Source organism: Arvicola amphibius, chromosome 2, assembly GCF_903992535.2.
Source record: "Arvicola amphibius chromosome 2, mArvAmp1.2, whole genome shotgun sequence".
Taxonomy (NCBI): Eukaryota; Metazoa; Chordata; class Mammalia; order Rodentia; family Cricetidae; genus Arvicola; species Arvicola amphibius.
The window spans coordinates 166271613-166298861 of record NC_052048.2 but is presented as its reverse complement, the minus strand read 5'-3'; the positions used below and the strand labels follow the sequence as shown (position 1 = coordinate 166298861).

At 41.9% G+C, this 27249-nt stretch overlaps 1 protein-coding gene across 1 annotated transcript in view; it reads left to right on the top strand.

Moving 5' to 3' along the window:
• Cttnbp2 (cortactin binding protein 2) overlaps positions 1–27249 on the top strand; it is a 147437-nt gene that overhangs the window by 100306 nt on the left and 19882 nt on the right. Inside the window, exons 9-16 of the mRNA XM_038320642.1 lie at positions 1092–1209; positions 6017–6292; positions 8188–8283; positions 9481–9560; positions 16897–16983; positions 17066–17165; positions 24619–24771; positions 25664–25851. Coding sequence (XP_038176570.1) covers positions 1092–1209; positions 6017–6292; positions 8188–8283; positions 9481–9560; positions 16897–16983; positions 17066–17165; positions 24619–24771; positions 25664–25851 — 1098 coding nt within the window. The remainder of the gene's footprint in view (positions 1–1091; positions 1210–6016; positions 6293–8187; positions 8284–9480; positions 9561–16896; positions 16984–17065; positions 17166–24618; positions 24772–25663; positions 25852–27249) is intronic.

Sequence of the window (27249 nt, the reverse complement as noted above, 5' to 3'; positions counted from 1 at the left end):
TGTTGTATGGCAAGGAGACCGTTTTACTACTATTAGGAAGAGAAAATGTTTTTACAAAACAAAGACGTAAGTCCTGCGCCAAGAGTAGAGAAGGCTTGGATGACTGTCTGATTGGCGTTGCTGCAGAGTGAATAGATGCTCACTGTCTGACAGACTATGAGATCCAAGGGCTGGGGGTGGGGAAGGAGCTTGCTGCCCTATGCAAGCCCAAGACTTCATCCTCACTACTGCAGAAGAAAGAGAATGAGAGAAAAACTTCATAGGTACAGAATTTCAATTCCTGTAACTCAAACATGCAGAGCCATCCCAAGTATATCTAAATGAGTGTGTCTGTCTGTCTGTCTGTCTGTCTTTCTGTCTGTCTGCCCGTCTTGTTTGTCTATATACTTTTCTGTTTGCTTGCCTGCCTTTGGGAGGGATATTAGGAAGAACAATGCCTAGTTTGCCTTCCAGTTTCTGGCCCACGCGGTGTTCTCATTATTCTTATAAAAAATAATAATATCCTACCAGGAAGCAATAAGAAGCAGCCAACCGAAGCAAAAGTCTTTCTGTTTTGTATTGCCAAGAGTTATAAGAGGGATATGGTCTGCTGAAGTGATTTCGTTCTTTATTTCACTCTGTAAAACAACGGCTCAGTGAGCGCACATGCGTGTGTGGAGGTCAGAGGACAGCTTTGAGAGCTGATTCTCTAATTCTACCATGCAAGTCTTGAGGATGGAACCCATATCATCAAGCTTGGCAACTGGTGCCTCAAGCAGCTGAGCCATCTTCACTTACATTTTTGCTTCATTTGTGTTTGTTTTTCTTTTGTTCTTTTCTCTCTGGCTGTCTCTCTGCATAGCTGAGGATGGCTTATACCATGATGGGTAAGGGCAAGACCACATCAAGCCATATATATCCCAGTAGGTCCCAAACTTCTAACGCTCCTTTTTCCACCTCCAAGTATGGGTATTACAGGATGTGCCACCAGGCCCAGCCTCTGCCTATAAAGTTTTGATCAGCTAGCCACAGGCAACTGACTTTCTCTCTTGGGTTTTGCACACATGTTCATTGACTTGGGCATGGATATAACAGTGCTCTTGTCTTTACAGAACTGCCTAGAAATCTTGTGTAGGCATGGAGGACTGGAGCCAGAAAAGAGAGACAAGTGCAACCGGACGGTGCATGATGTTGCCACTGATGACTGCAAACATTTACTGGAGAATCTGAGTGAGTTGATATTCCAGCCTGGTCATGCTTGCACACAGCGGGGACCTCTAGGGCGCTGGGAGAGATACCGGCACAGCTCTAAGGAACTCACCCTCTGAGCCTTAATTAGAGCAGAAACACTTTTGATTATGTCATCACTTTTTCCTTCAAGGAAAAGAAGTTTTCAGAAGTCCTGTGCTGTACAAATAGTGCTAGCTAGCTCTTTCTTAGATTTTATTGGCTAACCCAAGAGAACGACCTAAATGATTGCCCCACTCCCCTCCCCAAGTTTCTCTGCAGACTTTAGACTGCCAGGTGAGGAATCCCTGCCCTGTGCTCTGCATCAGCTGGTCCTATGAGCCTGACAAGAGGGTTGCCTCCCAACACTTGGTTACCTACCAGTCTTTGCAGATAACTGATGATCTCATGGGTCCCCCCCCCAGCTCTCCAAGCACATGATTTTCAGTACATTTCATGGAAAGTTCCCTTATAGATTATTGAATAAGGAATACCAGGTCATAGGAAATATTATAACATATCTATTATCTCTCAACCTGGCCATTGAGCCAATTGTTTAAATAATTACTCTTTAGGATAAGCAAAATTTTCACATCTAAAATAATGCTCTAATCTCTAATTATACACTCAGATATGGAGCCATTCCCTCCCTTGCTTCTTTCTTCTTCTGTCCCTCTTTCCCTCTTTTGCTTCCTTCTTTTCTTCCTCCCAGAGCTTCTCTATGTAACATTCCCTTCCCTGAAACTCAGTGTGTATACTGGACTACCTTCAGACTCAGTGATCTTCCTGCCTCCACCTCCAGAGTGGTAATAGGTGTCAACCATCAGACCTATGTGGGACGTAGATCCCACCCCTGTTCCTGAACCCCTCTCCCAACTTAATAACCTACATGGTGTAATTTGTGCTGCCCATGTGTACACAGGCATGTGACATCACCAGACCATGTTTGACCTAGCAGAGACCAACCACATCCTCAAAGAAAACTGACTTTCCCTCCTGAAGCAGCATGCAATTTCTAGGGGTGGGTGCCCGTAAGCCCCTCCTCCATAGATGATGGACTATTGACTGGCTTGCTTTTGTGTGGGTCTTAACCAGGCAGCCACTGTGAATTCATGAGTGAGGCAGTCCTGTCATGTCCAGACAATCCTTTTGCCGTGGTATTCTTTGACCTTTGACCTCTGGATCTTATACTTTCTTTCTCTCTTCCATGATGTTTCCTGAGTCTTGGGATCTGAAAAGAAGTATGATAAAAAAAAAATACCCCAGTATGATTAAGCACTCCAAAAACAATCATTCTTTTGGCTTTGAACAGTAGTGAATTCTGTATTGACTTGTGATGACCTCTGCATAAAGAAAATTCTCCAGTGTTGTCTGAGATACACAATGATTTGTGGGTATAGAGATAAAAATTTCAAGGTCCATTTAGCAAAATAATAGGTTCACTCCTGGAGACTATGAGTTTCCTAAGGTTTCTTGGTCAGATTTATAGCATCAGCTGTATATTTTCTCCTGTGGAGTGGGCTCTATGTCAGAAAGTAATTTGATACCAAAGCTCTTCAGCTAGGGGTGGGTAGCTATAAGTCCCTCCTCCAGAGATGATGGACTGTTGACTGGCTTGCTCTTGTGCAGGGCTTATCTAGACAGCCACAGCAACTATGAATTCATGGGTGCATTCAAAATAGACATTGCCTATATTGCACCCAATAAGTGTATTGTCTCAGTTTGACTAGTATTGTAGCTAGCAGATTTGGGAAGAGAGTCTGTATGAGGAATTATCTAGATTAAGTTGGACTATGTGCATGCCTGTGGAGGGGAGGTTGTCTTGATTGTTAATTGATATAAGATGACCCATCTCAATGTGGGCAGCATCATTCCCTAGGCAGAAGGTCCTGAACAACATAAGGAAGGAAAACTCTAGCTAGAGCAAAAAAGAAAAACAAACAAGGATCCATGCATGATGTAGGTGGGTCTTCTATCTATCTGTTGCTTTCATTGGTTAATTAATAAAGGAAACTGCTTGGCCTGATAAGTCAAAACTTTGATAGGTGGGGAAGACAGAACAGACTGCTGGGAGGAAGTAGGCAGTGAGACAGTCGCCATGAAGCCAGCCACCAGGTTAGACATGCTGAATCCTTCCCGGTAAGCCACTACTTTGTGGTGCTGCACAGATTATTATAAATAGGTTAAGCAAGATGTGAGAGTTAGCCAGTAAGAGGCTAGAGATAATGGGCCAAGCAGTGTTTAAAAGAATACAATTTGTGTGTTGTTATTTCAGGTGTAAAGCTAGCTGTGTGGGACCTGGGCAGGATGAAAAGCAGGCCTGCCTGCAGCTCCTTCTACACATGCATTTATTCTTTTTTTGCTCTTGACTATGAATGTCAGTGTGAGTTCCTGTGTTGATTTTGCAGAGAAGAATTGTAATATGGAATTGTAAACCTGAAAGCTGTTTCCTCTCCGTGTTGTCACAGCAACAGAAATGAAGCTAAACACTCATCATAAGGACTTCTCGTAGCTAGAGAATAGCAGATGGTATGAGTGGTAGCTTTCTCCAGCTACTTTGTTGAAAATAGAGTGTACAGAGTCATGTACAAAATCAAGGACGGCTGTCAAAACATAAATCTTTCAATAGAATGGTAAAAATTGTGGGTCATATTGATGATTATAGCAGATGGGCCCATGAGAAAGAGCATGGGATCCAAAGATCCAGAATGAAGGGTCATAAGAACACCGTGATGAACAATATGTAGAGTAGAAAAGAGAGAAATGATGGCTCCTTCCAAGGGATCTGCCTGAACAACTGCAGCATGCAGTTGTCACCACCCATACAGGGAAGGCTATCAAGGGTGAAGCTGACTTGCCTAATAAAGACCAGGAGTTGTGTGGAGGCATTAAGTTGACATATCTGTGTCAAGTCAGCAGAACTCACGGGGAAAGTGTGACATAGATATGTGTGACAGTCAGCAGTCTGTCAGCGGTATTTAAAGTTATAGGCCTGAGATGAGCAGAGGTCACTGGGGGAATGGCACAAAAGACAGAAGACAGTTGTGAAACAGTCTGTCATTAGAAAGCCTTGACAAAGCCGGGCGGTGGTGGCGCACGCCTTTAATCCCAGCACTCGGGAGGCAGAGGCAGACGGATCTCTGTGAGTTCGAGGCCAGCCTGGTCTACAAGAGCTAGTTCCAGGACAGGCTCCAAAGCCACAGAGAAACTCTGTCTCGAAAAACCTCGAAAAACCAAAAAAAGAAAAGAAAGCCTTGACAAAACAGAGGAGCCTGCGGAGGAGCGCAAAGCCCGGGCACCTCTGTGAGGATCAGAGGCCACTGCCAACCAGAAAGAAAAGTGATGGTAAATAAGTGGGAAAACCCATTTCAGAAAGGAAAATGACACATTTGGTTTTATATTTGAATTATTAGATTAAAATTAAGATTTTACTTGTTGTTTGTATGATTTTTAATTAAAGAGTTTCACACAGGCCTCCAATGTGTTTTGATCATTTTTAGCTCCACTCCCAACTTACCCTGGGTAGGCCCTTCCCAACTTTAATAACACACCGATTCTAGGTAGTGCTGGCCTTATAGGCACGGGTAGTCAGCCATCCTCTGAAACATTTGATTTTAGAATTAAAGCGTACTACACAAGTCTTCACCATGTACAAAAGTGTTTAGTAAGCTTCTGCTCATTGAATTTTGTGCATTCTTAATAAAACAAAACATAACCTTGCTATGTCCTCTATGACTTCAGTTTTTGAGTAATTGAACATATGTAGAAAGTCAGCTCGAGGCAGTATCTGTGTAGAGACGATTACATTTTTATAATTTATACAATTGCTTTATTTATACCTCATTAGATAAACATTTTTCAGCAATTTATTGAATATCTCTAAAGTTTTCAACTAGAAGTATTTCTAGTTCAATAGTATATTGAATATGTAAATAAAATGCATTAATCTTAGTGACGAGAACATCAGACATAGAAGATTTAGGAACAAACACCAGTGATCTTTGACTAAACATCATTGAGATCTTGAGAACAGAAGTTCATGGGTGCCAACTCCAGGCATTTGACATCATGCAGACTAGGAAGATCACATGAAGCCTCTGCTGTTGGGGTGAGAGGCGAGCTGAGAGGGGAATGCGTGCTCACTGGGCACCAAGAGTCACAGTTCCTGCTGTGACATTGAACACTTACCTCTCACTAGTGTTCATGTGTAATACCATGTCGAATTCATTGCAGTCCTTACTAACATAAACTAATTATTCTCCATGACGAGTCTCTGTATATTTTCAGCATTTTATAGAAGAAATTGAGGGACAGCAAGACCAGAGACATTTACCAAGTTCACAGAGCTAAGAGAGAGCTGAGTCTGAGGCTCAGACCCAGGGCTGTGTGACTCTCAGGGGACTCTCATAAGCCTACCAACCTTTGGAACTGTATCATAACTTGTCTATGACATTGTTTATAAAGATAAGGACAGTATAGAGAACTCTAGATGAAAGGTTTCTGTTCTTCCTGAGTTTTTTTTAATAGCCTGAGAATCTTTCTGAAGGAAAAAAAAATCAATAAAATAGAAAAGGCTGAACTACAGAAATGATAAATAGTTCACTCTGTGTGCTCCGAAAGAAACCGTAGCAAGACTGGGAGGCCAATATCTGCTCCAGTACAAGAAGGCTCAGTTTAATGTTGATAACATAGCTGTCCTTTGATGTACTTTTAAAACCTTCATATCTGCTTGTTTTATTTGGTAGCATTTCTTGTTTTTTTTTTCTATAAAGACTGTTTATAAACTTCCATCTCTTTCTTCTTCTAACAGATGCTCTTAAGATACCTTTAAGAATTTCTGTGGGTGAAATTCAACCAAGCAACAATTGTTCTGACGACTTCGAACGTGAACACACAATATGTGCTTTAAATATCCGCAAACAGACATCTTGGGATGATTTTTCCAAAGCAGTGACTCAAGCTCTGACAAATCATTTCCAAGCCATCTCCTCTGATGGATGGTGGAGTCTGGAAGATGGGACGTTTAATAACACGACCGACTCCTGCATCGGTCTCGGCACCAACAGTATACAATCCATCACGCTAGGTATAAGCAGCTTTGGAGTGAAAAGAAAGTTAAGCGTCTGCGTTTATTTATGCTTGTGGGCTTCATAACCTTACAGTTCACTGATAAAATACATTCCAGGCTGGGCTTGTGGCAGCTGCCAGTATTGAAAACCTTGAGCTGTCACAACGAGCTGTTACATCATGTAGCCTGTTAATATAAAAATACTTTTATGTCTCAAATAATGTTAGGGAATAAATAACTTGAAAGCCTTTGATGGACCTTTGTCATTACTCTTGTGGTTGAGGTAAATGCAGGAAATTAAGCACACTACAGATGCTTGCTTATATACGGTTTCTGAACATAACTCCAGATTTGCTCTCAGGCTGTGCCAGTTGCATTGTGCTATGCTAGCACCTTACCGCCACAACAAGGGTCCGGTGTGGTCTCAAATAGAAAGACGTCCTTTAATGAAGATTCTAAGCACCCACATGGGATGGGTCAGAGTGGTAACCGCTTATTTCTACTTGACAGGCATGACAGCTTAAAAAGACGAAGTCTGTTTTCTGAGCACAGTAAGTGCTCACAAAACATTTCTTGCCCCTGGCTGGCTTCTTTCTCCTTTGATCCAAATTAACATCAATGAGAAATACACTCTGTAAGATTTCTGCTCACCACTTTATGAAGAGTCCACACCAAAGCCACACTGTTCAACTAACTAGGTATTGGAGGGCTTGCCAAAAGGCACAAGACTAATGAGCAAAGAAGCCAGGATTCCAATCACACGTTCTCTGAGAGGGAAGCATGCACATCCACCCATACCATGTTTTAAAAGAATGGTCAAAGTGAAGAAAAGACAACTTTTTACTATTGCTTTTATGTATCTGCTTAAGACATGGTGGGTTTTTTGATGCTTGCTTATAAATGCAGGTTTACATATTATATATTCCCCATATATATAAATATATAAATATAATCTCCATATCTTGAGAGCAAGTTGTTTATAACAACATTGGCATGATAGTTAAAATATTGTTATGGAACCATCATTGTGTACTTTTAAAATTTCATCAAGCAGATACTGCATGCGTGATTCTCAGGAACACATTTTGCCCCCCTTCCCCCCAGAAGTGTTGGGCAGAGCAGGCTCTATGCTAAAGTCTGACACATAAAGACAGAAAGGGGGTGTTCTGGAAGAAGTGTCCCTGCAGCTGCTGTTGTCTGGCTAATCTGGAAGTTGGTCACAGTGAATAGACATTCCCAGCAGCCAATGAGTGTGCCTCTGAACTGTGGGTGCCAGAGGGCTGAATGTTCCTCCCTATCACAGAGATCACAGAGTTGTAGCCTGCCTAAGTAAAATTAAAGTTCCAGAAGTCACTGAGTTCTGTGACCAGAGGACTTGACTTAGGGCCTTTCTATAACCAGTCCATATTTGATGCTAATTTAATGATCCAAGAAAATTTTCTGAGGCCACAATATAGGAATTTGAGGTCAACTGAGATGCAGAGGGTTGTACAAGTGTTGAGGTCATACTGAGATGGATAATCTTAAATAGATGGGCTGAGATTCAGAAACAACACCAAAAAGTTCTGGAAATCTCTGGAGAACAGATGGTGAAGGATCAGATGTTCTCCAAAGTCCCAAGACTTCGTGAAGCAGGCAGTGGTTTAAGAATATGAGAACTTTGAGAACTTCATCTTGGAAATAATCTGGCTCGTTAGATTTTCTATAAACTACTGTTTTGAGAAGTCAATAGAGTTAGCACCTTTTCCTTTAACCTTTAACAAAAATGTCGTTGTGGAGTGAATTCCCCTTTAGATGACCTTTGACCTCAGAAGCTCTAGATTCTTTAGCATCTCACAGAGGATAACGTATTTGCCATTTTGGAAGCATCACTTGGGCTCTCCTTGACATTCTATTTGCCTTTATTCAACTAGGAAATATGCCATGGTCAAGTGGCCAGAGCTTCCCCCAGCCGCCCTGGGACTTCATGAAGAAGAAGAAGGTAGAGCAGGTCACCGTGCTTTTGTCAGGTAATGAATGAGATTGCAAACCCAAGTGATGCTGGAGAGTGTGTGCCTCCCTCATAACTGGCTCTCGGACCAGTCCTGACACTCAGTGATGCTTACTCTTTTCCTAGCAGTGCTTTTGTGATTCCCACAGGGAGCTGCTTAGATACTTCTGAAATATCTGATTAAGGGGAGGGGAGATTTCAGAGTCTTCTTTCTGTCACCCTTGGTTATGTCTGCCTGGCTCACAGATTCCTGCGGCATTCCTTGTGTCCCTCATTAGAAACAACCTAGAGGCAACCTGGCATGCCGCTAGGAGTGAGTGACAGACTGTGAAAACAGAGATGTCTGCTGCTGCTGTCGACTCTAGTCTATGCCTGGTCTGATTATTATAATGGCACACATTAATATTGAGAAAGCATCTACTATTTTTAGGCTATGTTTGTATTTATGACGTATTACAAGTCTAGTGTCACTCAGTGGTCATAGCAGTCCACTAAGTTGTATTTCTGCTTACTTCTAATTTATATACCGTACTGAGTCTCAGACTGATTTTCGTCTGTAATGCCTAGTTATTAACATATAATGTGTTTACTGTTTCTCAGCCCTGAATTCTAAAAGGCTGCTGTTCTCTTCATGTATTTTACACACGTACGAATGGACTTTTTTTTTTAAAAAAAGTGTTGACTAAAAGTTTTGTTATATAAATTGTATTTATGGCAATTTTTAAAAAGTTGAGTGTCCACTCTAGAAAACTTATTTCAGTTCAACCAATGTGTTGAGAGAGTCATAGAACTTGGGATGGGAACAAAAGGGAGATCCTGAACTTGTACATTAACATTAGGCAAGGCTGAAGGTTTGCAGACTGGTTATCTGTGACAACTCTGCTAATAAACAGCGAATCACAGAACCCAGGAGCCAGCGGGCACAGCTGTGGGGTTGCAGCTGGGCTCTGGAGGGCCTAGCTATAATTGCTAAAATCGTCAGTGGGCTTTCTTGGGGGAGACAAGATTTAACTCTGGAGCTGTGGTTCCCAGGGGTACTAACTGTTTAGTAACGAGTTAACAGGTATTAAAGTCACTCTGATGCTTCTTGCCCAAATGTCAGCTCCTATAAGTCCACAAGTGTCCTGTTTCTTTGATGCTAGCTTGCATGGTGTCTTGATTATCTCTGTTTAACAAGGAAAGGCCAACTTCCCTTCTCTGTGTATATTTCTCATAGGTCCCCAAGAAGGCTGCCTCAGTAGTGTGACTTATGCATCCATGATCCCACTTCAGATGCTGCAGAACTACCTCAGGCTGGTAGGTTGGCACTGCCATCATCGCTATTGCGACATCCATCAGGTGGTCCATGGAGATAAGAGTGAGCCTCCTCCACCATGCGTTCTGGGGTTATGATGTTATTTTCCCCAACACCCTTCTCCCTGATAGGCTATCCATCAGTGGCCTGGATTTCTGTCACTAGGATCCAGGTGTCCATTTCTTTGACCCAAAGAGACAACCAGCTCTTTTGAATTACAACAGTAATTCATAAAGTGTTTTAACTTAGTTAGGAATGTATTACCTACCCCTTAACAAAGATGTGCCATCAAATCATAGACACAGAAAGGAGTAAATGTGCATATCAAGGTATACACATTTATATAATAAGCTTTTATAATTTAGCATTGAATAAATAAGTTCACACCATTTGGAATACTGATTTGGCCTCCTTCCCCTTCTTTCCAGAAATCAAATAATTAGAGCTTAGACCAGACTGAAGGTTTTTGGGTTTTTTTTTTTTTTGTTTTTTTCACACACCTAACTTACAGCAGGTGAGAGGTCTGGGGAGGGGAAACAGCCGAGATGACAGCTACAACGTCCCACCATATCCTCGTGTTGCCAGAATTTTAGGTCATGCCCCTACTGAGCTGGCAAGTGTGTCCTGTTGTGTGTGATCAGGTTCCCTGTCGAAACTAACAGGAGGAAGAGAAATGTGATCATCAAGGAAAGCCGTAGATATAGAGAGAAAACAGCCAAGCATATACGTTGCATTCATTACACACTTCACAGAAGTAGATACAATGGCAAGTTTTATTTATTCATAATATCCCTGCAAGACTGATAGTTACCTTCATTTTAAATGAGTAAGGCAAAGAGAGGTTGAACCATACACATAGAGGGCAAAGTAATACACATAGGCACTGATGGAACCCAAATTCTGGAGGTGCCTGAGTACCTCGGGTCTGAGTGGGGTCTACTGAAATGAATATGAATAGATAAGACAATAATAGAAGCTCTACTAGTTAAAAATAGTTTGACTGAACTCTTTGCGCAAGCTGCTTCCATTAGATATAAGTGAATGTTTTTGTGAAGCCATACATTGATAAAGTTAGGCTCGTAGTCTGGGCCCACCTTGTACAGCAGGCAGGTCGGGCTTAAGCAGAGGTCACTTTTCTCTCCTTGCTTTTGTTTGTCCCCACCCCCATCCCTCACCCCACCCCACCCCCACCTCTCGCAAAGCATCAAGTGAGCCCAAGAGGAAGAGCTCCAGCTTTTTCCTGTACTTAAAAGAAAGCTGAGGGTGTGGACCCCCGAATATGTATTAGGAATATGAGCCGCAGGCTTCGAGTACAGCCTCCTCCTTCCCCCTCCCGACATCTCTGTAGGAAGCATGGTTTTAACCAAGGGCTGAATTGTTCCCATATAAAACTGTGACAAATTTAAATATCCTGATAGCTTTTATGTCTTAGTTAGGGCTACTGTTGCTGTGATGAAACACCGACCAAAAGCAATTTAGTGAGGAAAAGGGTTTATTTTACTCAGTTTCATATAATAGTTCATCATCAAAAGTGAGGGCAGGAGCCAGAAGGCAGGAGCTGCTGCAGTGGCCATGCAGGAATGTTGCTTACTGGCCTGTTCAGCCTGCTTTCCTTCAGAACCCGAGAGGACCAGCAGCTCAGGAATGGCCCCACCCACAATGGGACTCCTTCAAGAATCGCTAATTAAGAAAATGCCCTACAGACATGCCAACAGCCCCCATCTTTTGGAAGCATTTACTTAATTGAGCTTCTCTCCTCTCAAATGACTCTAACGTGTGTCGAGTTGACATAAAACTAGACACTAAGCTTTATTTTTGCAACACTTTATTCCATTAACTAGATAAACACACCGGTGAGCTGACAGGGGAGGATGGTTTGTAAACACAGCAGAGCTAAAGCTAAGGCAAAAGGATTGCTGTAAATTCAAGGGCAGCCTAGTTTACAAAGTGAGACTCTATTTCAAAAGAGAAAAACAAAACAACAACAGAAAACCAAGAACTGCTTTTTATTTGACATTAATGAATAAATACTGGCTTTTATAATTTCAGTCCACTAATATGTATACTCTGTGACTTTGCTTATATAAATTGTAATTTCTCTTGTGCTCCTTTTATGTCTTTATATCTATTCTATAAAAAGGGATCCCAGAAAATGGTCCCAAATCATAAAATGCAAAGGAATCCAGCTTTGTTTTTCTCTTTAACATCCCAAATGCCATTTGTACAGACTTCTAGATCATTACATACATTCTAACCCCTTTGGTAGATCTTCTCACATTTCAAGTATTACCAATTATTGATATTAGTTTTTAATCTTTCTCATCAAATTATATACACGTCCACTATTTCAAATCTGCACAACACATACCTGGGGGTGAATTCTGAGCCTGGTGAGAAAAGTTCAGTGGAAGTTTCGGGAATGAAGTTGACAGTGACCGCCATGCATGCCTATACGACAGCAAACGATGCCTTTGAAACTGTATGTCAGAAGAGGCCAAATTGAAATTCCTAGCTAAAGTAACAGCTATCCCTGTTTATTGGCACAGTAAAGTCCCGTTGTTTTTCCATTCTCTTTTGTGTTTAATGTCTCAACATAGTTGGCCTGAAACTGTCTCTAGGCTGCAGCTCTTACTCAGGCTGTCTATGACAAGTGGAACACCAAACAAAAGTTGCGGTTTTATTGCCGTAAAATACCACAAATCTGAAGCCGCATCTCAGCACAGAGACAGTTATGGAGACCGCAGATCTTGTGAGAAACATTGTAGAGAGGGGAGAATGACAGAATGGATGGGCCATTATCCAGGTTGCTCATTTCCAGAATCTCTACGTGCACACAAACCCCTGATAGACATGTGATGTGCTACTCCAATAAGATCCGAAGATGCAAGAGTAAAACGGATTACTAGCAATCACGTTAATGAGGCCAGTATTCCTTTACTAATAAGCAAAAGTGCCACACCATAGCGGAATAATGTTGTTGACCATGACTCAGGCTATAGTTTTAGAAGTTGAATTTTATTTCATTTTTCGAACAGATTTCCTTTCAGCACAAAAACCTTTTTCCCACCAGTGCCATCCCAGTGTTAGCTCACTTCTCACTCTTTCCAGCTGCAGAGCCCTCTGCTGGCAGCATGAAGCATGTACCACAACTTGACATTATACCTAAGAGTCTGACATTTGGAGAGATGTGAGATGATAACTCTAAAATGGATGAATAGTTTTTTAAGACCGAGTTTTTCATATGGATAGCAATATCGATGAATTAACTATAATTTTCTTCAAAAATTAATTGTTTGTTTAATATTGTAAATGATAATCAGTATGCCTATACATTATTTGATTAAAGAAAAAAAAACAGCAAAAGAATTGATAGTACCTGAAATGAGAAGAGATTATTACTGAAATGTATGTGTTAAAATACAAACAATTAGGAGTTCTGTGCGTCTGTTTTCTCATTACCTACATAGTAAACGTGTTTGTTTATCTTCCATTGTACTACATGGGGATATCACCGAGTTTAAACATAAGGAGTGTTTTGCTAGTTAAAGGCCCTTTCAATAAATTCTGAATTGCTTCCTGTCCTTTGCTCCCTAGAAATGAGTATGTGAGAACAGATGAGGTGTTGATGTTGAAGATAGCTTATCTCTGAGGCTAGATCTTTTGCTGCTTTATGATTTTAGAATCAGCCTTCAGGAAGTGTAGACAGCTTGACAGGAGAGATAAAATGAATAGAACACTCTTGTTTTCTGAAGTAAAACAAGATTAAATTCCAAGGCCAGTTGAAAATCTCAGGGGTAGAATGTTCAGTAAATCTGGAAAGCTGTATTATATTTCACTGGTGTGAAACAATCCATTCCTTGTGAAAGAATTTCTGTCCAGCAATTCGTAGTGCTTTGGGATTAATTTGGAGAGCTGAGAGTTCTGGTTTAGAATTGCACCTGGCTAGTAATTTCTAGTCCACAGATTTCCACTAAGGTGATTTTTGAAAAGTGATAAAACCTCAGAAAAACAGAACTGAGGTCTCTATTGTGCCAGGTTTTCTCTTTCTTTTGGGTCACCAATCAGTTCTCAAATGATGACACAGAGACTTCTTATTAGTTATGAATGCTTGGCCTAGCTTAGGCTCACTTCTGGTTAGCTCTCTTAACTTAAATTAACCTATTTCTCTCCATCTACCTTTTCCTCAGGGTTTTTTCCTTTTCTTTCCTTCTGTATATCTTACTTTTACTGCTTCTTGTGTCTATTTGGTTTCTGCCCTGAATATATCTCTCTCCTCCCTCTTCTTGCCCTCTCTCCTCTTGTTCATTTTTTTCAGCCTAGATTTCTCGTCCTACATATTATCTCTGTCTGCTAGACCCGCCTATCCTTTCTCTGCCTAGCTATTGGCCATTCAGCTTTTTATTAAACCAATCAGGTGCTTTAGGTAGGCAAGGCGAAAAAAAAATGCAACACATCTTTACATAAACAAAAGCAGCATGAACAAGAGTCTCTATATGTAAAGCATAACACACCTTGGCTTAGTTGCAGCATAAACAAATATAACACATCTTTACATAAATATTCCACAGTACTCTGTTAGCAAGAATCCAAGACTTCCTTGCTTCCTTTAGAGTATTAGGCTCACTTTTGAGGCCTCCCTGAAATCAGAAAACACTGTCACCCCTTTCTTGTTCCCAGTTCCCTGTTTCCTGTTCCCAGTGATTAAAACAACTGCAAGATTGACACCAGTGAAAACCTGAGGAGCTAGGCTCAGCTTTTGCTGCACCATGCAAGTCTCTCTACTATGTCAGTGTGAATCCTTTCACATCCGTTAGGAAATTTAGAGACACCTGAACACGAAGCTGATGAAGATTGGTGAGACCGTGTTGAGTCCTGAGAGGTGCATTACTCATGAGCACTTCTGTGCGGCTGGAGACAAACAGCATGAGCTGTAGTTCATCCTTCTCTGTGTGCTTCTCTGTCTTGTTGGGCAGCGGATCCTGCAGTCATTGCTGGATCCTATAATTAGCAACTTACAGATAGGAGCCTAAGGGGCCTCAGCTAGCAAAGCGAATCCAGTCATGGCACCTACTTCCTGTTTTTGTAATAATTTCCCCCGTAGTTTTAGAGCATGTAAACAATGATAGAATGTTAGTGCTATCTCTGTAGCAGAATACTATCATTCTGAATATGCTGCTTTGACAAATGTCATAGACTAGGTGGCTTACAACAGATACTTGTAGTCACACTCTCGAGGCCAGAATGTTCAAGATAAGGGCACCAGCATATATAGTGGGCTGAAAATTTCCTGGTTCTAGGTAGTGTCTTCTTACTGTGTCCTAATATGGCAGGAGGAGCAAAGGGTTTAGCTCTGTAACTTGGCACTGATACCTCGTGTCCTAACTAAGGTTACTATTGCTGTGTGAGCCACCATGACCTAAACAAGTTTGGGAGGAAATGTTTATTTTGCTTACACTTCATGACACCACTCATCAGTGGAGGAGGTCAGGGCAAGACCTCAAACAGGGCAGGAACCTGGAGTCAGGTGCTGCTGTGGAGGCCATGGAGGACGCTGCTTACTGGTGTGTTCATTGTGACTTGTTCAGTCTGCTTTCTTATAAAACCCAAGACCACCATCCCAGGGGTAGTACCACCTACAATTATTCAACTGTTAAGAAAATGTCCTACAGGGTTGCCTATAGCCTGATCTTACGGAGGAATTTTCTCAACTGAAGTTCCATCCTCTCAGATGACTTTAGCTTGTCTCAATTTTGACATAAAATTAACCAGCCCACCTCTTAAATCACTACTTCCTAATTTTCACACTAGATCCAGTTAGCATTTCTACATAGGAATATGAGGGGGCAAGATCTTAGCCATAGGAAAACCAGACCAAAAATACGGGCAGCTCTCCAGAATTCAAAGAGATAAAAATTGAAATCAGTGCAAGAAAATTAGTAAAACCTGGCCGAGGATGGTAATGAACAGCACTGGAAAGAAGTTGGCCAAAGTAAGGAATGAGACAAGTAAGTGAGGATGCTCCAGTGTGGTGAGTCTGCACCCAGGGCCAAGAGGAAAACTGAGGTAGTGAATATCCAGTGTTGTAGAAGATTCACTCAAGGCGCTCTCAGCCAGTCAACCCGAAGGTTAGAGGCACAGCAATAGAACCCAATGAGAGATGTCATCATGAAGAACAGGGAGAAGTATTGCTGGTGTTCCTTGGAAATATAGGAAGCCAGTAGGCATTATCAAAAACATAATGGAAGAAAAATTTTCTGAGCCATAGATAGATAGATGATAGATAGATAGATAGATAGATAGATAGATAGATAGATAGATGATAGATAGAGGATAGATAGATGATAGATAGATAGATAGATAGATGATAGATAGATAGATAGATGATAGATAGATAGATAGATAGATAGATAGATAGATAGATAGATAGATGATAGATAGATAGATGATAGATAGATAGATGATAGATAGAGATAGATAGATAGATAGATAGATAGATGATAGATAGATAAAAAGACCCATCTGTGTAGATTCTATTTAAGATGGAGAGAAACAGATCATAGGTAAAGAAATCTTATTAACATTTTTAACACAATCCCATACATTCTTCAGGATTTCTAGTCATAAATACAAGTAAGAACAATTATACCTCAGTAATATTCTTCGATTATAACTATTTCCAGGATTCTTCCAGTACTGTAACACCTTAGCCTCGAAAATGAACCTCAGCTGTACTTCCTAGAATAGCCTCTCGTGTTTCTGGAGAAGTCCCTGCCTTAGTCTTGGTCCTTGCATGCTTGTCTGCCGTTAGCTTGATTGGTCACCAATATACAGAAATCCTCTTTGCCACTGCTGTGTTCATCCTATGGTTTTCAGATCCTTACATCCACCCCCTCGGCAGTTACAGACACCATCGTGCCTTATGTGAGCATTAGCAAGTTCTTACTAAAGGCTTACCCATACAGAATAATATTTAACTTCAGAGAAAATTTACCCATGGCTAGCAGAAACATTGTCTTTCGTATTGTAGCACCCAGTCCCAAGCTTGACAATAAGGGGACTCTGAAGAATGACCTTTTTAGCCTGTAGTGTGACACCTTGCAGGTGCATCCCCCTACCCTGACTATATTGTGTAGCTTCTATGAGCGTGTCCTAGTTTCCTAGGGAGGGGAGGCACAGTTCAAGTTTTAAAAGACTTCACATGCCTAGGAAATACTGCTAAACTTAAATAGCTTTATTCTTTTGGATGCCTAAGGATTACTGGGAATTCTATCTTTGGGTACCACTTTTTCCCTTGTCAAACTAGCATCTTCACCTGGGCTTCTTCTTGGTTTGTAACAGGTTGAGCAATATCACAATGTCATTTTCCATGGCCCGGAAGGAAGTTTGCAAGACTACATAGCACACCAGCTTGCCCTCTGCATGAAGGTATTGTGTATTTTCACACCATTTCATTTCCTTTGAAGACTGGGACGAATATGGAGTTGATGTCCCTGCTTTGTCATCACAGCACAGACAGATGGCTGCAGGATTCCCCTGTGAAATAGTGAGAGCTGAGGTGGATCCGGGCTTCTCCAAGGAACAGCTAGTAGACGTGTTCATCAGTAGCGGTAAGGCCTTGCAGAGAACTGGCGTGATCTTTGCTGAGCCATTCCGGGGAAATCTTTATAGTCGTGCTGCTTTTTCCTTTCTTCCTGTTGATGAAACTAAAAATTGACATGAAAATTGGAAGCCTGAGTGAACAATTAAACAGTATTTCTGTCAATGCCACTGTGCTAATTGGTCATCTTGAGTTTTCTTCTATATTTTTATAAACCACTGGTTTTTCTAACATATGATTTGGCTGTCTACAGTAGTATAGCAAGAGAAGAGGTAATGGAAGCAGCTCCCCTTAGTAGGATTGCATATTGCATTTTGGTATCACCTAGAATTGCTTCTGCAAGGTGATACAGCAAAAGAGATTGATGTGTAGTAAACTTTGCCATTCACACATTTCCAGCAATGATGTATTCATCATCCTCATACATGGAGTAAACTTCTGTCTGACCATTTGTGTGCCATTGATTAGCATTTTTTAAATACATTACACACACCAATTAACTCATAGAATCTCTACAACAGTGTTCTGCAAGTAGTTCTCCTTGTATTTGTTCCCACAAATAGGGTAGCAGAACTACATGTAAACATTTAAGGTGAATTATTCATGAGGCCTTTCACAGCTTGACACCCCAAGTTCACCACAGATGAGGTCAACATAACCCTGCACGGCACAGCTGGGACACAAAGCTGAAAGGGGCTCAACCTCGGTGCCAAGACAGTCTAGCCACAGGCATTACTGGGGGAGAAATTGTAAGATTCAGAGAGGAGAAGTTGGGGCATTGTGCTTATGAATAGAGAGGGCTCTTCCTTGTCTTTGGAGCTGTTATGAATGGTGTTACTGCATGGCTCAGAACTCAACTATAGACCAAGCTTAGGAGGACAGAAACCACCTTCAATTTTTAAGTCATGAAATAAAGTTAAAAAAAAAATTTGGAGACCAACTAAGGCTTCTTCCAGCCTCGAAGCACCCTTTGGAAGTAGGAAAGTCTCCTAGAATCTTAGTGTCGGTCTGCTGCACCAGAAACCGGGAAATAGATGCAGAACTCTATTTTCTTACATACTATTTCAATCATAGATAACATTTGTTAGTTTCCACTCTTGCATGCCCTATACTAAAATTGTCTTTGTAACTGACAGCTCTGTGACAGATCACTCAGTGTCCCTGCTTAGTAATCTTGAAAGCATTTGAGATGATGCTGTGGGTTCTACCCAGGGATGCCACAGCAAGAACATAGACAAGGCCTCCCTGACACCCAAGTGGTCTGGCTGGAGCTGGGCCTTCACCAGTCACAACCATGATTCTTGAAAAATGTCCCTACGTTAAGTGGCCATTTTTCTCTTTATTTAACCAAAGTCCCCCTACCATTTTTCAGCTTTCAGGATTGTGTCCTCTCAAGGTTAAGAATATAACATGTTTTATTCTCACGCTGTCTGGGTAGACAGTCAAGTACAGACTGAACTCTGCTGTAGATGTAGACAGTTAAGAAAGTTGGGAAGCAGTGAGTAAGGCATGGGAGATGCGAAAGGGACCAGCCCAGCACTACAGAACTAGGGCTTGGCAGCTTCTTCCAAGAGGCCCTTTGTCTGAACACTCAGCGGCCCCTGGAGGGCTTCCCCATGTCACCTTGTGATGCTAGGTAAGAGCTATGCCACAGGCCCAAAGGGAAGACTTGGAACAATATACTTGAGTAAGTAAATAAGGAGAGAGCGAAATCTTTACTCTAAATTCAAAGAGGGAAGAGTAGGAAAGGTTGGGTCGTTTCTGAATACAGAAGGCAATTCTGTATTTGGCTTAGAGATCTGTAAGAATCAGCCATTTCCTCCAATTTTTAAAAGCAAACTGAAGATGAAAATGGTGTTGTTTGTCCGCTGCACCCTTGACTACAGTGACTGTCAGCAGCACGAGTGCTTTGGGTCCCTTGGTGGCCTTTCTCTCCTGGCTTTAAGTTCTGCCAAATCTGCTCCTGCTACCGCTGCTGCTGTTCCCTATGCCCCTTCCCTGCCGCATCATCTCTTGCTCAAGTGGCTCTGAGGCCTCATCAGCTCTCCTCATTTTCTTTGCTGCTTCACCACGTCCTCCTCATTGAGTTTCGGAGGATCACTCTAGGAGACAAAATCTTTCATAAGTTTTTCCTGGTATTACACTCTAAAGACTCAAGAATAGAAATTGAAATTCTTAGAATGCTATGGCAAGAACATTGTGTCTGGCTTGTCATCTTATGCCTACTTCTCTGGATGCTTACAACTCCCTTCCCCCTGCTCATTCTTTCGATAGGACCCACTGCGTTTGACTAATGGCCAGTAAGGAGGGGTGTGGACTGCACCTCAGTGGAGTAGGTGAGGCTACCATGACTTCTGAGCAGTGCAAGGCATATCCAGTGAGCCCCAAGGGTTTATGAGCCTATGGGTGTCTGTGCTTTTTTTTATGCAGAAAAAGATATCCAGGAAGAATCTTTTGGTGGGGGGGGGGGCGCTGATAGAAGGCCTCAGGGGAAGGGAAGGTTGATCTATACAGCTAAAAAGGCTCCCTAGCCTGTTGTACCCTAGCTTTCAGAATAACGGGGTATAAGGCTTGTCTGTCAACTGCACTGTTCCCTTTTTATCAAGAAGTGCAAGTGATCAGATGGCATTGTAGAGGCACACACTGATTTCTCACAGATGTTCTGTGTGCCAGTGCGTCTTAACCTTAGATAAAACCCTTGGATTTGACCTGCATTGGAATGGGGAGTTTTATCTTCCAGCAAGCTATGCATGTATTTATTCTTGTCCACGTGTCTAAGAGGTAAAATGTAAAGGCGGCCACAAAGAATGAATAAAAGAGCAGAAGAAGCAAGAGGGGCAGAAGCTGACTAAACTTAGCTTTAAGAATCCAAAACTTACCTGGAGAATAAAATGGAGCCAGTGAAGAAAGGAGTAAGAACAAAAGAGCTCCAGGAAGCATGAAGGGCCTTGGGGAGTCGCATAAATCACTTGTGTCGTGTCGTTCACGATGACATTTTCCTTCTCGTTTTACCTTTCGGGAGAGTCACATCCCATGAATCTGTTGTTTGCTAGGAGGGTGTGAATACCTAGTGCCGCTGGCTCAGGTCCCTCGAGGAAGCAGGGTCATCGAGACAAATTCTATGTGACACAATGTGGAGAACAAAGAAAAACTTAAAGGCTAGATCAGTATTTTCAAATAACACTTTGAATTCCTTGGAGAACTCTCCTGTTTAGAAGTAAAAAACTGAATGATATTACTGTAGTAATGGTAGATGAATATGCTAATCAAAGTCTCTGTAAATGAATCTACTCATTGGGCCCTGCATCACCAGAGACTCTTTAAAGGCCTTGCCTGCAGTCAGTTCCCACTTTGTCACACCAGAGCATTCTCCCTATAGGGACTGGAGTAGGCCATGTACAAAAGGGGTTATTTTCAGTCCCCAAAGGGGTGATTATAAACTTGGGGTTTAGCGACAATTGTGGTATGCTATTTTCAGACGAAGCAGTGCTGCTGTTGAAATAACCATGTAGGATTTTAATTGAAAGTTATCCCGAGAAGAGGCTTAGATCTGAACCCCAGTATCCAATTAAGATTGCCAGTCTCTACAGGAGAGGAATGGGGCCAGGGCAGTCTCCGTTCGGAAGGTATAAAGAATAGTTTCAGAAATGAGCTTTGAAGTAGCATAGAGCGCAGGGGTCTCAAAGGGTCGGATTTCAAGCTCCGGGATAAAAGGAGTCCACAGCCAGAAATAAAGTGCGTGAGTGGCTTTCATTTTTGTCTCTAGAAATCTGCCAGGCTGAAACACCTTCAAACTCAAGCTTTGGTAATGAGTTCTCACTCTCTTCCGAGATTCATGAACATTTAGATATGCAGCTGCGCTAAGTGATCTGAGCTAGGTACGTGCTGTTTCTCTAAGAAACCAACTTGTCACACACTGGACGAAGGAAAGGGATCACAAAGAGATGGATGAAGGAAAGTGGTCACAGAGAGAAGACGGGCTAGGCGGCCAGCAATGTTAAAGACACTTTTCACCAAGGGTACCATCACCACCTTGATGGGACCTCATGACAGACCAAGATGGGCTGATGAGGGAGATACCTATGAACAGCAACACTCACCCTTAATTCTGAGAGTCCACTGTAAATTAAGTCAGCAATGCAATCTCTCCCAGTGGATCAAGAAATTGAACCCTGTGAGTTCTTCCTGTACCCTTGAACATCTACAAGTTCAGTTTACTTTATTGTCATTGTGATTCCACCTCCTAACTCCCTCTTTATCTCTCTTCCATGGCTGCTGCTCCTCAGTTCGGAAACATCAGGCCTTACACCCCATCATCTTATTGGCTTTCCTGGTACAGTGGTGGCCGTGTGCTCACTTCCTCTATTAACTATACTGTCTCTTCTTTGGAGGGAAATGCAAAGCTGTCTTTTGCATTTTCTCTCTGCCCATCTCTGAACGTGGAAGGCAGACTTACTGTTTTATCTCCTAATGCCCTTCTACTTTTATGAGCCTTGGTAGAGGCCTCTTCCTTTGCCTTCAGCACAGCAGTTAGAGATCTTGTTTCTTTTCTCTTTGTTTCTTTCTTGCAACTCTCCTTACACTGAATGAGACCCCAGAGCAGGAGTCAAATCCTCTTTAGCCCTATCCTGAAACATTTCTTTATCCCTAATCTCAAACATTTTCACTAATCATCAGCAGTGCTGATGAATTCCCTCACAACACATTCTCTGTCTTCCACAGCTCATTTCTGTCCCTGGTGGGCAGTGCAGCAGATCTAAGGTCCCTGGCAGGACCTTCTTGTCACAGAGAACGTTTAGGAAGTGCCAGCGTCCAGTACATCTGAATAGAGATTCATCAAAATCACTGGTAATGCAGGGGGTGGAGCCCAGGTGATTGGACCATGAGACTGCAGAGCAGCTATGCTCTGTGGTTGCTCGCCACAGAGGTGAGGTGTCTGCTTAAGCCCATTGAATTAGTGTGAAGCCATTCGCTCTGAATTCCCCACCCAGACACTTCTCTCTCAGTTTTGATTCAATACACCAGTCCCTTCTGAGACTAAAGTGTAACCAGCCAACGGAATTCTATGTCCACCATTTCTCTTTTTTTAATATTTATTTATTATGTATACAATATCCTGTCTGTGTGTATGACTGCAGGCCAGAAAAGGGCACCAGACCTCATTACAGATGGTTGTGAGCCACCATGTGGTTGCCGGGAATTGAACTCAGGACCTTTGGAAGAGCAGGCAATGCTCTTAACCTCTGAGCCATCTCTCCAGCCCCTATGTCCACCTTTTCTTAAAGGTAGATAGCTTTCTCGTATCTGTCTGCTGTTAAAATGCCACTCCTCACACTAGCCCTCATCCAGAATGGCTTCCTTCTTCCACTTCCCCAAGATATAACCATTGAGCCTGTAGCACCCGTCACAAGGAAACACTTGGATAAACATTTGTTGAAATGCAGTTAAGTTTTCTTGTACATGCTGGCTGGCACAGCAGCATCAGAGCCCTTTGACAAAGCCTTACACCTAACACAAATCAGAGGAAATCTGGACTTCCTCAGACCTACATTACAGGAAAAGAAATATAAACCATTGGATAGATAGGTGTGGTCTTTTGTTTTTTATTACTAAATAGAAGAGGTCTATTTATTGCTACTATTTTAACCAACTATAAGTTTTCTTCCTTCCTTCCTTCCTTCCTTCCTTCCTTCCTTCCTTCCTTCCTTCCTTCCTTTCTTTTTCTTTTCAGGACAGGGTTTCACTGTCTATCCTTGGCTGTCCTGGAACTTGCTCTATAGACCAGGCTGGCCTCGCACTTACAAAGATCTGCTTACCTCTGCCTTCCTGATGCTGGAATTAAAGGTGTGTGCCACCCAGTCCAATTATAATTTCTTATACTTCTATAGTATACACACGCGTATGTGTGCATATATTATAATTATTTATTTAAGAAAGGCTCTCACTATGTAGCCCTGACTCTCTTCAAACTGCCTGGGCCCCTAGTGCTGGTCACATATATGTATTTTTGAGATAACGTTTGAATCTTGAGAAGCATAAGTTGTTGTTACCAGACTGCCATATAGAAGATCACATCAGATGATACTGTGATGCCCAGCCCCTAGTGCAAGGAAATTGAGAGATGGCTCTTATTTCTAGCTTAGTTTTTAAAGATGTTTAGCTGAAGAGGTTCAATTACTTTGTTCGGGGATTCTTTTGAGAATGAAAATCCATTGTAGCTATAGTGATAAGAAGAAAATATAGAAGTTTCTCCCATGAGTGTTCACGACAAGTAGAATGTTCCACAAGTGCTTTCAATTGGTTGTTCCTCACTGAAGGTTAATTGACTAGGACCAAAACTTCTGAAGTTTTCTAAGAAGTTAAATGCAGTCATTTCTTATTAACTGTCATTTAGGAATTGCTGTTTTTATATTTTTACTAAAACAGAAATGACATGGTAGTCACCAGACTTTGTGTTGAGTAGGTTTTGTATGCCAGCTTCTTTGCTCCCTGTTAGTAGTAAGTTCTCACTGAGCTCCTATCTTTCTGTTTGGGTTTATATGTAGTCATCTCTGCTCATCCTGAGTGGGAGGAAGGCTAAGAATGGAGACGCTGGATTTGACTCCCTCCTCAACTGTTTCTGAAACCTTAATCTGATCACTTCTGAGGGCTAAGACATGCTTACTTCTCCAAAGCCTTGCCTATTTAGGCTATGAACATCTTATGGATGCATGATTTAAAGGACATTTAACGCTTTTCACCTTTGATATTATGAAACATACACAAAACACCACATAAAGATAAAGATCAAACAGTAATTTTGACTAAATTAACCATTTAGCCACTGAACAAGCCGAGAATTTAAATACCTTCAGCTTCCAGTATGTGCATCCATGCCTCCTCTTGCTCACAAAGCCTTGCTTGCAGCCACATCTCTATCATTTGTAAAATAATTTTTTAGTACTTTTGGAGTGTTAAGGAACGAATCAAGGGCCTCCCGTTCACCAAGAAAGCATTTTACTGTAGAGCCCCACCTCATGCTCTAAATGTGTTTTTATGGTCTTGTTTCCTGCTTATAAATCCACAGATTAAACATTTTTCAAATTTTATATGAGATGAAATCATATTGTATATAGTCCTTGGTGACTTGACAATGCATCAATTGTGACAGCTTCCTGTGTTCTCAGAGTTGTCATTTCTAGTGTGGGAATGACAACTTTTATTTGCCCGAGCCCTTGCTAGTGGTGGTGGGTGGATGCCCAGGGTTTGCTATGTATGAGGGGTGGCATGTTGTATTCATTTCCAGCTGTGTTGAATAATGCTGTACAAGTTCCTGGACCTGCAGCTGTGAACCTCCGGTATTTTCAGAGCATGCCCACCCCCACGACATTTTCTGTGAACACTGTCTTCTTAGGTTTGCGTCTTGTGACAGTTTGCGTAGGCTTTGCAAAGGTATTAACCTCTAATTGTGCTTCTGACCGTAGCTTGTCTGATCCCAGTGAAACAGTCTCCTATTAAGAAGAAGATAATCATCATCTTAGAGAATTTGGAAAACTCTTCACTATCCGAGTTATTGGGAGACTTCTTGGCACCTTTGGAAAACCGCAGCACTGAAAGCCCATGCACTTTCCAAAAAGGTAAAAGGTGGGGCGAGCTCGCAAACAAGCCAGGTGTGGCATCATCGCCCCTGGTTGGGCCTAAGCTTCCTTGCAAGGTTCTTAGTGTTTTATTCGGGAATGGAACAGAAGCTCACAGGACTCACAGAGTGGTGGGGAAGCTTTACTTGGAACCAATAGTGTAGATTAGAAAGGATACATCTTCAGGATTCCTGCTGGGCCAGAGTGAAGCACACGGGTCCTGATTTTTTTTTTTAGGCTTCTTTTTATGAAGCCCAAGAGAAGTATGAACTTGGTTGCCAAGGGGTGTAGCGTGGGTAGTGGTCTGCTTTGATGAGAAGATTTGGAGTATATAAGCCTTTTCTCATTCTGCATGCCCCCTTTCCACAATGCATCTGATTTTAGTAAGAGGTCCAATTATGCATAGGTATGTATAAGAGAGTAAATAGTGGATTCTCCCTAAAAGTTCACCTGACATGATTTTAACGTCCTGTGCAAGCACCCCTAACCCTCCTAGGCTGAAGCTGGCTTTGCTCATCTAACCCTCCTAGGCTGAAGCTGGCTTTGCTCATAGTTCTCGGGTGGTGTTTCAGGATGGGTTTGGATAGAAAAAGAGACTTATCAAGGGTCTTGCTAAGGAGAGTAAGTTAGTTCCATTATTTAAAGCAGGTATATCGCTCAAGGCAGGTTCAGGTTCTAGGTTGCTCGGCACGTTGTTCTGAGATGAGTGGGTGTCTAACCCAAACAGCGGGGATTCCCAGGTTGCTAAGTTATTCCTTATGCTTACACGTCTTGATGTGCCTCCAATCTTTCTGTCCTCAAAATACAAGTTATATCCCTTCCTTGTGTTCTTGATTTGCACTGGCACCAAGCATAAATAGCTGAGGCTGAATTATGGCTTGGCTTCTTTTAGGAAACGGAACATCCGAATGCTATTACTTCCACGAGAACTGCTTTCTGGTGGGAACCCTTGGCAAGGCCTGTCTCCAGGGTTCTGACCTGCTGGTCCAGCAGCACTTCCGCTGGGTGCAGCTGCGGTGGGATTGTGAGCCCATTCAAGGACTGCTGCAGAGGTTCCTGCGAAGGAAAGTGATGAACAAGGTAACAAGCCGGAGATGCAACCTGCCAAGGTGGGAGAGGGAGTTTCTACCTGGGCTTGAGTTCCGCTTACAGTGAGGCCCAGGCTAGGATCCTCTGTGAGCATCTCAGGGCTGAGTGCAAGCAAAGGATGTGGATCTCACAACAGCCCCTGCACCGAGCCAAAGACAAGAACATGGGGATGGGTTTCCAGGTCCATTATTAGAGAATGCATGTAGAAATAGTAATGTTTTGGGATATTATCATGTATAAGAAAAAAGTTAACAGTTTTTACTGGTGTTATCAATATTTCTTAAGGAATCTCACCAAGCTCTAAAAGTTATAAAGTGTTAAATCTGAAAATTAATCACCGTTCTTAAAGAAAACTCACTTATGCCTTAGAGCCAGAGGGCATTACCCTATTGCTTATGCCATTTTAATAGACACCTTTTACATTATGGTGAGAAATGGTTAATTGTGCTTGTTTTCAGATAAAAATATTTATTTTAAGGTTTCTCATATATAAGAATAATGCTGTGTTGACCAAATGTAAGATATTATTATTTAATAGTCTGTGAGTTGACCGACATTTGAGTATCGGAGTAGATTTATTACAACAGAACTTCATTTGGTAGAGTTTTCTCACTTGACCCCATGCACAGGCAGTGTTTAGAGAGCATCATTATTTTAACAATATCATATTCTAAGCCACTGATAACAAAACAGCTCTCCTTGACCAGGCAGACCTTTGGCTGTCCTTTCAAGACCAAGATGATACTTGACACCATGCCCTCACTTCAAGGCGTGTAGTAGCAGAAATTAGAGGATAGTAACACGTAATGTCAACTTCTTATTACCACGGAGAAAAGCACATCTTCTATAGACTTGCAGAATCCTACGAAGTTTCTCCTGAATATTTCAGTGTCTGTAACTGCCTACCCCATAGTTCTCGGCCATAACTAGGGTACCTGTGTAAGACCAAAACTCTCTGCAGTACTTACCACAATCCTGTCTGTCAGTGTGTGGATGTGCACACTTAGTGAGTGAGTGGGGGAGGGGCAGACGGGAAGATGCCCTTTGGTAATTCAGTGATTTGATCTGGGATCTGAAATTCCTAGTTCGAGAAATCTACTGCCTAGTCGTAAATATATTCTTTTTGCAGAAGTAAAGTCCCTAGGTGACCTCAGTAAAAAGAAAGAAAAGTAGGGTTTAAAAAACCCTACAATCTGAAGTTTCTCAAGTTGCTGATACTTTCATTAATTTTAGCACTGTTAATAATCATGTGCCTTATTAATTAAAATAATTAGTTTAATTAATTAAGATTTATGGTTAATAATTACTAAAGGTAGTTTTTAGTAAGTGTTTTATGTCTGTAGCCTTGACACACCCCCTGCCAGCTCTCTGGTAAACACGGCAGCAAAG